An 11993-nucleotide genomic window follows, 5' to 3' on the forward strand; every position below is an offset into this window, starting at 1 on the left:
CCTGAACTGTCAGCACCCCACTACTGCCCTTCACTTTGCGTTTCTCAGTGAACCCCTGAACTGTCAGCACACCCACTACCGCCCTTCATCTTGGGCTGCTCAGTGAATCCTAGAGGCCAGACTTCAGCTTTCTGTGCCTCGTGATTGTTCCGGCAGTGTTTTAAAGACGAGGCTGGCTTTGGTAACCCGCCCTTGGTCCTGAGCCAGCTGAGAGCTGTGTGCTGCGTTCCCAGTGCAGATGCCCCGTATGAGCGCCCCAGTCATTTCTTTCTGTCCACGCAGCCTTTATTCCTGCCTTCAGTGTGACAGCTCCACCTGCTAACCTCCCTGCCTTCTTCCTTGAATGCCCCCACCCGGGGCTACGATGTGTGTGGTGGGCCACTCTGGGTTCTGGTTCTCACGTCCCTTCCGCTGTGGTGTCACACCTTTCTCAGCCAGCTCCTGTGGAAACAAGTGCCAGAGTTGATTTTATTTCCTCTTGAGATGAATTAAGGTGAACTCAGTCTCCTTGTTCCTTTTCTGGCCATCTTGACCGAGCCTAGCCTCAGATGAAACCTCGTGGAGTTGAAAGTTAAGAGTTGCCAGAGAATCCAGCCAAAGTCTGGGATTAAAGAAGCTACTGAGAGCCTAACCCTTGGTCCTTGCCCTGCCATCTCAGGGCGTGGCTGCGTGCTCACAAGCCCTGCCCTTAACTGTCCCCTCATTTACTGTCCTTTTCCTTCTCCAGGTTGAACGTAATTAAGAAGGTGGAAGCAGATGAAGTGGACTTTCTCCAGCACGTCACTCAGCTCGACCTGCGTGACAATAAACTTAGTGATCTCGATGCTATGATTTTCAACAACATTGAAGTTTTGCACTGTGAAAGGAATCAACTGCTGACCTTGAACATCTGTGGCTATTTCCTAAAAGCACTCTACGCCTCTTGCAATGGTATGTAGCAGAGACCACATCAAAGTTTCTTTTTTGGCTCCAAGAATTTGCCCAGAATCATCCACAGTCTTTGAATTTCCTCTCCTCCTTTTAATAAAGTAAGTGTCAAATTTTGCTGTGATAAAAGTCATAAGAGGAGGAGGTGTGATATTTAAAGGAATCAGATCAAAAAGGAAACTGTGACTCTTCAGTTGTGCTTTGCTTTTTTCTTATAAAAATAACATCATTAAATTAAGTTACTCCCTCTTCCGACTTGGCTCTCATGCTTAAAGAATGGGGGAAATGTACTGTTTTCAACTACCTTGTTAGAGCGATAAATGTGAAATCCTGATTTAAACTCTTATTTGAACGGTTAAAGAAAAGTCCAGTTTAGATTCTATTCAAAGTATCTGGTTTCAAGCTGCATTGAAAAAAGGAACTTCCCTTAAGATAAATCTGAATTATATATCCGCAAGGGTACTCTTTAGAGCAACACTCTTACTTTTTTATATTTCCTCCTGGGTATTTAGAGATTATGGTAGTTCCAAGAAAAGCCCAGCTCACTTGAACATATTTTAAGGTAAAGATCTCAATCCCTAAGTTAAAGAACGAAATGAAAACAAGTGGATGCAGATGGACAGGATTGGACAGGGTTCACATCTGTCATTCACAGGCTCTCTGTGGTCAAGGGCCTGTAATAACTACTGCGATAAGTCCAGCGGAGACTGAGCACTTGTATATAGAGAACAGTGCTTGAGCTACTTTTTAAATGATTATTTAAATGTCATCACATTGGGGAAAGTAGCCAATCCTCAAGTAACTAGTATTTAGATCTGGTGTAATGAGTTTGGCCCAGCCCTGGAGGTTGGGATCGGGTGAGGGGCACCAAGAGGCATGAAGAATCGGGGGAAACCTCAGAACGTGGGTAAAGGGGCGCACTTCTGCATGAAGATGTGCATTTAGGAGATGACAGGGAGCGATCTCCCAGAGGTGGTGTCAGAGGATGACGCATCGGACTCGTCACCAGAAAGGCAGTGGAAGCAGGTGGAGATTTTTAAGCAGGGCAAAGGGTGCTGGACGTGATACATCACAGCTGCTAACGTGAATGTCCTTACGGGAGGAGAGGGGGTTATGCACCCACAGCCCGAGAGTCTGAGTGAGTGTGTGGGTCTGAAGTGATGAGAATTTGCAGTGCAGTGGTGTGTGGGAATGGAATGGAAAAACTCTCCTGGGAAGCATTTTAGGAAGAATCAAGAAACTAAATCAGAAACGTTGTTCTTGATTTAAAGAAATAAAAGGCAGATCTGCCATCAAAAGTGGACAAACCCTTCAAGAGTTGGATGAGACCAAGGCAGGCAGCCAGATACAAGAACGAGGAGAAGGAAGGGCTGGTTTAGTGAATTACTGGTTTAGAGAGGCAGGAGGTCATCTGGCTGTCCTAGAAACCCGAAGTGTGGACGGTGGTGTCACAGTACATACAGAAAGGCTTGAGAAAGGGTAATGAGATTTGAGCAGAGAAGGCCATTTGTCTTGGGAGGAACTGTCTCAGGAGAGTGTAGGAGGCCATAAAGCCAAGATGCATTTGGTTTTACTGAAAGAACCTAGCATATTAAAAAGCTGATGTCCTTTCGGTTCATCTTCAGGCTGTCATTTAGCGTGCATGACAAGAGAAGGGCCACAAGAAGTGGATTGAAAAGAGGTAGGCAAGTGGAATGAGTCATCTATTTTAGTCTCTGAATAAGACCTTGTGATTGAATGAGAAGTTCTCTTCACTTCCTGGTGAACAAATGGATGTATTGTCCTTCCTAAACTAAGTCAACAATGGGAAATCAAGCACAGTGGAGGCCTTGGCCATACCAATGGAGTCTCTGTGTCACTTGAATAGTAATGTTTTGTTTTGGTTTTTTGTTTGTTTCTCCTAGAACTTGTTCAACTTGATGTTTACCCAGTTCCAAATTATCTGTCCTACATGGATGTTTCAAGGTAAGGGGTCAGAAAAGTCACGTAGCGCCTTAGAGTTTTGAATATTCTGTGGGTCAAACTAGAAATATCCAAATGTCACTAATTTGGAACTCTAGCTCTGGGCTAGAGTTAGAAGATCCGTTTGCTCTCCAGTTGTATTAACAGTGTTTTGGTGTCATTCCTTGAAATGATGAAAGCTCATTTTTAAAAACCATATTAGACTTTATTTCTTTGATGTTTCCCCTCCCCCCTTTATTGTTTTGTTGTATTTGTAGTCCCTGAAGCATAACCTTTAAAAAGAGCATTTATGATTGTTAGCTGGCTAGGGAAAGAACAAAATTAATTCTCTTCTTCATAGTGTAAAATTTGAAGAAAATGAGTTTCTAAAAAATGCTCATTAAGCCTGAAGGCCCTCATTTCTAAGCTTATTTGTGAGCCGGCTGATCGCCCTCCTTTCGTAGACAAATTCACCTCTAGTAGCCTGTCATGTTTATACCTCTTCCCACAAAGATAGGAGTTGTCCCCTAACTCTGACTGTAGCATTCATCTACACAAAGCAAACTTTACTAAGTTTAACACCGAATTGGAGACACTTTGAAGGCAATACGAAAGAAAATACCCCAAAATTTTTTAACTAAGTGCGGCCCCTTTGAGTTCACAACTGTTGACCCATTTCAGTATAATTTGTCATACACGGAATTTATCTTTTGTCATGAACATATAGTTATTTTAATGATATACTCAATCATAATTGTATATGAATTTGCCAGTATTTTTTAAACTAAGATTTAAATTTCGTTACTTTTAATTACAAAATCTTTTAAGAATTGCATATCAGACACTTCCCACTAAATATGTGCAAGACAGTTGATTTTTTTAAATTTCATCAAATGACCTAGTCAAGTTGCCCTACTTTTTTCCCCTATCAGTCTGTGTATTATTATTTCTATCTTTTTAATAAGAACAGTACCAGGATGGGTTTTACATACATGGGTGCACAGAAATATCATGAACAGATGTACTTCAGGCTTGGCAACAGAGTGGAACTATTTTTCTTATAATCAGCAAAAGATTCCTCTTGAAACCCCTGAGTGAGACCAAACGGGACGCTCTTACATCAGGCGTGTCCTGAAGTCTGCCGCTTAATTGCTGTTGTCTTGCTTGGTAATTGTTTCTCAGGCTGCCTGCTCCCAGGCCCTGGGACTTTGGGAGTCCCCTGAGAGCCCTCATGTGACTCTGTTTCACCCTCCTCTTACTGTATATGTGCATTTCTAGTTTTATCAGGACTCAACTGTCACCGGTCAACATGCTTGCAGAGTCTTTTAAATAACGTCCAAACCCAGATGCCGTGCAGTCAGTCCCGCCTGGCAGAAGAGAGTTACAGTACAACCACAGCTTTCCAAGGCTGTGACTTTCATAGAAACAGAGAGGCAGGCTACCTCACTTTTCTCCAAATGAATGGCTGGTGGGTTTGAACCAGTGACCTTTTGGTTAGTAGCCTGTTCTTAATCATTGATACTCTGAGACCCCTTATTTGTTGTCAGGGGCCCCTGAGCCAACTACAACTCATAGTGGCCCTGTAAACACTAGATTTGAACCTTGCCTGACACACTGCGATCTTCACTGTTTCTGATGTACTCACACCCACTGTTACAGTCATTCTGTCAGTCTATTTTTAAGAAGAAAATCTTTATGAACGAAGCTACATAAGACAGTCGGTCCAGACTCCCAGCTGATCCTCTGTCAGGTTTCTGAGGCTGTAACTCTCACAGGAGGAACTGATCTTTCTTCTGAGCTGCTGCTGGTGGGTACGAGCTGCCAGAGAGGGGCCTCCTTGGGGTCGGCATCATAACTGCCCGTGGACCCCACCACCAGAGCTCCCTACCACGTCTTCAGAGTCTCAAAGTCAAAGGTTCTGGTGATTCTTCACTTACAGATGTTTGAATTCTCTTCTTTTCAGGTTCCTTACACTGAAGGGTAATTTCGCCCCAGTCTGTCTTGAGATCATCAGAGCTGGACCCATGTCTGCTTGTATAAATACTAAGCAGAAAGTCATGCCTTCTATTTCTATTTTTTAATAGAAAAATGGATAGAATATCACACTTTAAGAACATGAGTTTTAAATAAAACATAGTTCTGCCTCACACAGACATTACACTTCGTTGTCATCTGCTCCAGCTTGGTCTAATTCTTGTCCCAAGTGGTATATGTTTTTAAACAATATACAAGAACTAAACCATGCTGGAGCAAAATGACAAATAGTGTTTATATGGCAGAATTATGTTTTTATTCAAAACTTAAGTTCCCTAAGTGTGTTATGTTATCAGTTTTTCCATTAAAACACCTTGGTGGCTTAGTGGTAAGAAGTTACTCTGCCAAGCCACAGGGGAAAGTTCGAATCCACCAGCTGCTCCATGGGAGAAATACGGACAGCTCCTCCGTGCAGTTTAAAGCCCCTGAAAACCTGCTGGAGAGTGAGCTGTGTGAGTCAGTTCTGACTCGACAGCACAGAGCAGCACCAATCATGATACACGTACCATTGTAGATAATCTGAACTTGACATCTTTTGATTGCTTCCCATATTTTGAAATGATCATAAGAGACTCTAATACAGTAAGTTTGTCTAAGTTTACTACTTACTCAATTTACACTTAAAGTCACTATGTTTTTGTTCACTTGTGTCTGGTAATTATAATTACCGTCTAACGGCCACGTAAATAGTTTCAGCTATCCAATCTTGAATATTTGGAAAACATCCATTAGAAACCCAGTGAATAGTTCTCCTTTGACATTTATTGGTCTCCAGGATTTGGAATCAACTTGACCATGACTTTTTATTAAAAAAATTGTCTTTGTACCTCTTCATATTCTTATTTATGATGGCACTGCTTTCATGAAATCAGTTAAAATTTTTGTTGTTGTTGTTATGTGCCATTGAGTCGCTTGTGACTCATAGCAACCCTATGTACAACAGCCCTAAACTCTGCTCTATCCTGTGCCAATCACACTGTCTCTGACACTCCCATCCCGATTATCCCAGTCACTGAATCAATCCACCTCATAGAGGGCCTTCCCCTCCTGCACCGTCCCTCTACCCGACCAAGCATGATGTCCCTCTCCAAGGACCTGTCGGTTTTAATGTCCAGAGTGAAATGGCAGATTTAAAAATAAAACTTTATTGTGCTACTTGGCTATTAACTGGCATGTGTTACGTAAACATATGTGTGTGTATAGGGCATCTTCCCTTACCCTCAATGAGATGGACTGACTCTGACTGTAGCCTTGGGCTCGTGTGTATCAGACAGTGGGGATGGTGTAAGATTAGGAAGGGTTCAGGTCTGTCATTCACAAGGTCGTTATGAGTCACAGTCAACTCGATGGCACCTAACAATAACCTTTAACTGTGTTTGCGGTTAAACATTTTAGGTCAGGGGTCCTGGGTTTTCTACTTTAGAGAGAATTTAGAGAGAATGTAGGTGATGTAACGAATACCCCACCCTTCATCTTCTTTATTTCTTTTCCCATATCATACTTCATCTAACTTCCAGTTGAAGATGAACACACGTGCCCTTTTGATTTATGATGACTCTGATTTGGCTTGTCACGTTACAATTTATTTATTCTTTGTAGTTATTTTTAGAACCACCCCTAAGACAGTTTCCTTTTTTTTTTTTAACAAGTTTTTCTCTTCTCCAGGAACCACTTAGAGAACGTGCCTGAGTGGGTGTGTGAGAGCCGGAAGCTGGAGGTTTTGGATATTGGCCATAATCAAATATGTGAGCTCCCTGCACGGTGAGTATTGCCCATCAAGGGACTGAGTCTCAAATGAGTTAATTTAAAAAAAAAATAAATAAATACTGATTCCATGTTTAACTTGTTCCGGTGAACCACCACAGTTTGTTTAAAAACAGTCGTTAGTGTCTTCCTTCCTGTGTTCCTTTCACGATACAAGGTCCTTTCATGCCCTGGGACACAGAGTGAGGCTGTGACTCTTGGCCAGGCAGGGCCAGTGCCTGTCGACATGGTCACAGACTTGACACATAATGTGATAGGCTCACTTCGGGAATCTTAGTTGTTTCTGAATCTGCCACTTGTATCCATTGACTCTCAGATCCTTTGAATCTTTTCCCTCAAACTTAACCTTGGAAAGGACTATTTATTATAACCATTAGATTTCTAAAAAAAAGAAGCTAGATTCTTTTTTCTTATTGGAAACTTTGGAATCACAGGGCTTACCACTTTGATTTCTTTCTCTTATTGCTATAATGAGATAGATTAACACAGTGGCTGTGACAGTGGGGCAGGTGTGTCGGGGTGATGAGATTGGCTCGGCATAGGACAGGGCTCAGGGCTGTTCGCAGGGTCACTTTGAGTCATAGTCAACACAGCAGTCTACAACAACAGCATGGATGCTTTTATTATTTTTTAACATCATAATTTTTAACTGTTGTGTTCCATAGTCATGGAATGTAGTTTCCAATTTCCACAGATACAGAGAAGGATCTTACTTTTTAGGTTACTCGTGGTGGTTGTGTCCTGTCAAGTCGGAACCGACCCACAGCTGACCCTCTGGCTGGTTTCCAGAGGCAGTGAGTGACTCACACGGAGGAGATAGAACAAGGTGCAGTTGACTCTTGGTGGCCAGGCCTGAGGGAGCTCTGGTAGGATAATTTATGAGTGGTTGCCTGGCTAGCCCAACGGCAGCACTTATGTGGCCGTTCGAATCAGCCATTCACCCCTGAAGAAAGATGGGTTGTCTTTTCTCATGATGTTAGCAGCCTTGGAAACACACTGGGGCTCAGCTGTGAGTTAGGAGAGACTGAATGGCAGTGATTTGGGGTTTTGACTGTACCCTTAATTACCACAAGAACATTCATCTCAGTGCTGTCCTGTAGAACTATCTGTGAAGATGGCCCATTATGGTATATGCTGGCCGTCCGTCCCTTTTAGTTACTTTAAACAAGGCTAGTATGGCTGAAGAACTCAATTCCATACTTAAATGGATGATTAAATAGTCGGTTATGGCTGATTGCTACCGTTTTCGGCAGCTCAAGTCTACTCTTTCCACTGTCTGCAGCCAATCATCGCATAGCAAGAAGTCCACTGATTTGCCTAGCTGTATGCAGCCAGATGCATCCAATTCATTGTACTGTAAAAATATATTTACATTTCAGAATCAGTCTTTTCTTTTGAGGCATGATTCTTACAGCTATGTGATCTGTATTTTTCTATTATAAAGAACAATAATCATGACATACCCATATGTGGGTAGCTTGGCACATGTGTAAGAGTTCTGTCCAGTATGGTAGCCCCCAGCCACATGGGGCTATCGAGATCTAGAAATAGGACCATCCTAACTGAGACTTACTTTAAGTATAAAATGCATACTGGAGACAAATATCTCATTGTTGTTGTTGTTGTTATGTGCCATCGAGACACCTGTGACTCATAGTGACCCTAAGTACAACAGCCCTAAACCTGATCTATCCTGTGCCAATCTCGATGTCTTTGACACACCTACCCCATTACCCCAGTCACTGAATCAATCCATCTCATCGAGGGTCTTTCTCTCCTATGCTGTTCCTCCATCCTCCCAAGCATGACGTCCCTCTCCAAGGACTGATCCCTCCTTGCAACATGTCCAAAGTATGTCAGATGAAGCTTCAGAATCCTTGCCTCTAAGGAGCATTCTGGTTTCACCCACTCCAGGACAAACCTGTTTGTTCTCTTAGCAGCCCATGGTATATTCAGTAATCTTCTCCAGCACCACAGTTCAAAGATGTCAATTCTCCTTTTATCATCTCTAGTCATTCTCCAGCTCTCTGATGCATAGTAAGCAATTGCAAAGACCATGGCATGTATCATTAGCAGTCTTTTATGTTAATTGAATGATAAAGTGATAATATTTGAGAAATATTGGGTTAAAATAGCCTATAAAAGTTAATCCACCAGTTTTATCTTACGTTGTTTTAATGTAACTGCCAAAACACTTTAAATCGCATATGGGCCTTACATTTTAATTCTGTTTAGGGGCAGTTTGTCCAATAAACAAAGTAAGCAAAAGCTTATTGTGTTTAATTACTAATCTGTAGTAAATGTTTGTGGTGAACTAATTGATCACTACAATTAGTAAGTCAGTTAATACTCACCTTATTTATTGGTACTCTGTCCCCGTCAGAGCTTGTACATCTGAAAAAAGACTCGACTTCTGAAAGCAGGTGCTTTCGGGCTGTGAGAGAAACACAGGCCAGTCCTCCCTAGGGGCACAGAGGCTGATGTGAAAATGGGGATTTACTACAGATTAGTAGATGATCACATGTAAACTCATGCTTACCTGGCTTATTGGATAATCTGACTTTGTTTGTAGTGGATTAATATAACAATCTAATATCTGTATTAGAATACAGCTGTTATAAAAGAAATCAGAGTTAAATGCCCAGAGGGACTCAGAACTTTGTCACTGAGCCTTTCTGATCACAGCCGCCTCCCATTGGTTCCTCAGGCTGTGAGTTGCCTGGGACGGAGGAGGCAGCTGTCCTACCTTCCTGAGGCCCCTGGATTCCACACTCACGGGAACTCCCCAGGTCCTAGGAAGACTTCTCTAATTTCACTTACTTCCTTAGCTGCACATTGTACCTATAAATTTCATCACCCATTTGAAAATACTCTCTGACATGGAGTGTTGTGTTATTTAGACTAATAGACCCAGAACACCTATTAGCATTTTCCAGAGAGAGATTTTGGAAATGTACCCTGTGGAATACGAGTGTGTGTGGGGGGGTGTGGATGAGAGAGAGAGAAAGTGTGTGTGTGTGTGTGTGTGTGTGTGTGTGTGTGTGTGTGTACGCACACGTGCACATGCAAGTCTGCCTCCCTGTCTATATGCATCTCTGTTTGCTCACCCATGTGTCCATCCCTTTTAGAAAATCAACCACAGTGCAAATAGGCTACTCCTGATGTAAATTTAAAAGTTGCAGAAAAGCTTCACCTTATCTTTCCTGCTTTTTTATCTCTACCCCCTTTCTAACTGCCCCTGCACACGTACCCCCCTCCCCTTAGTCACTAAAGGATTTGTGAACTGGTCAGTAAGACTGTACCAACCTCAAGAAAAATGGAGTGTGTTGAACTCTGGCATCTCATGTTAAATTTTTGTGTGACAAATGGCGTCTTTTATGGGTACCTGCCTCTCAAACCAACAGATAGCACTGTGAGATGAACTATTCTTTTTTCCCTAATAGGCTATTGAAAAGGTATTCTGTATACAAACAGTTAAACAAATGCAAGGTGACTGATTTTTACCTGGTTTCCCTCAAAGTTAATCAATCTTAGATTTGCCATGCACTTCTTACAGGCTTTTTAAAAAAAAAAAAAGAAAGAAAGAAAGAAAAAGAAAAATCCAAACAAATACTTATTCAAAGCAAACCCCAAATGCTCTATTGTCAAAGAATGAAACATTCTTTCTGTCTGTGTACTCATGTTGTGTTTTTAACAGATGAAAGTGTGCATTGTTTTCTCTTTTCTGGGGCTGATTAGTTGCACACTGTTTGTATCAGCCCTCTCATCATGTAATACTCAGGCAAGGCAGAGATTCATTAGAGAATAATTTAATAATCAAGCTTTGTTTATCTAAATAAGGTAAGTGAAGGCTTTGATAAAGCAGAAATGGATATTTGGCAGTGGAAATAAGCTAAAAGGAAAAGAAAATATTGAGATGCTTAGATTGTATTCAGGAGAGCTGAACTAAATCCTGTGATAATACACATTTAATATTCTTCCTGGAGCTTAACCGATCTAGTTTCTATCAGGAAAAATCAAGATAAGGATTTATATCTATCCTCTAGTTATCTTGTATTAAAGAAAAAATAAATGAGAAAATAACAGGTAACCCCATGCCACCGAGTATGAATCCGAAAGCATACCTCAGGCCCAGCAAGATCTTAAAACGATTACATGAATCCTGAATTATTGAACTGATATTACAAAGCCCCGAGCGCCCATCATAACCGACTGAATGGCCTCTCTGGAACATCTCTCTGTCCCCATTGATATCTCAACCTGACATTAGAAATTTGATTTTGTTCCTCAAAACTATGATGCCAAATTCTGACCTCTATGTCTGTGCTTATAATCTCATTTGAAAATGGATTTTTCCTTGTTCTGTAAATGAGGCAGGATTAATATAAGATGTATCTTGAATTGATCTCATTTGAAATATAAGACGTTCAGTAAGCGAGAAGGACAGAGGTGTGGGAAGAGCGCTCAGACTGCTTGAAGACTGCCTAGAAGCCCAAGTTCAGGAGAGGCCTAGGCCTCCCCCCGAGAGCCTGCGCAGAAATCCTTCCCCTAGAGCAGGCACCCGGAAGTCAGCTTCTCGCCTCCTCAGCTGTGAGGATGTGGGTTGACACAGTGCCTGTGACAGTGAATTTAGGTTCATCAGGGAAGGTGAGGATGGCGCAGGACAGGGCAGGGTTCAGAGATGCTGTTCCCAGGAACACCAGAGTCACTGGAGTCATACTCAAGGGCATGTAACAACAACTGCTGAGAGAAAATGAATTCTTTTTGTTAAAGCCACTCACTGTGGTCATTGTGTTATAGCAGCACTAGGGAACTGAAGTATTTGGTACCAGAAGAGTATAGGGTTCTGATCTAACAGATACCTAAAATGTGGAAACAGTTTAGAATTCAAGACTGAAAGGGTTTTTGGTTTTGGGGTTTTTTTTTTTAAAAAACAAAATTATTATTTTGTGTGTGTGTACCGTCAAATCAGATCTGACTGGTACAGAAGGAGATTGCTCCTCCTTCTCCAGCAAAGCATCTGGTGGATTTGAACTGTTTACCTCTGGGATTGCAGTGCAGCTTCCTGCCACTAGGCCCCCAGAGCTCCCCTAAGGCTGAAAGGGTTTTAAAGCTAAGGAGTAAATGCTTGGCTTGTCTTGAAGAGACTACTGATAGGATTGTGGACACCCAGGCGTTTATGACGAAGGCTCTGAAGGAAATGAGGAGAGCTCTCGAGAAAGTCACATTGTCGTGGAGAATGCACACGGTACCAGTAAGAGGGTGTTGCTAAGAAAATACTAAAATGTGCACAAGAGTCCACAATTAAGGTTGCATAGTGGAATGTA

General features: G+C 42.0%; 1 protein-coding gene across 1 annotated transcript in view; it reads left to right on the top strand.

The window, feature by feature from the left end:
* Positions 1-11993, top strand: part of PHLPP1 (PH domain and leucine rich repeat protein phosphatase 1) — a 307243-nt gene that overhangs the window by 253077 nt on the left and 42173 nt on the right. The window contains exons 10-12 of the mRNA XM_006892758.1: positions 728-930; positions 2832-2892; positions 6568-6663. Coding sequence (XP_006892820.1) covers positions 728-930; positions 2832-2892; positions 6568-6663 — 360 coding nt within the window. The remainder of the gene's footprint in view (positions 1-727; positions 931-2831; positions 2893-6567; positions 6664-11993) is intronic.

Source organism: Elephantulus edwardii, unplaced genomic scaffold, assembly GCF_000299155.1.
Source record: "Elephantulus edwardii isolate Elephantulus edwardi_28Jun2011 unplaced genomic scaffold, EleEdw1.0 scaffold00118, whole genome shotgun sequence".
Taxonomy (NCBI): Eukaryota; Metazoa; Chordata; class Mammalia; order Macroscelidea; family Macroscelididae; genus Elephantulus; species Elephantulus edwardii.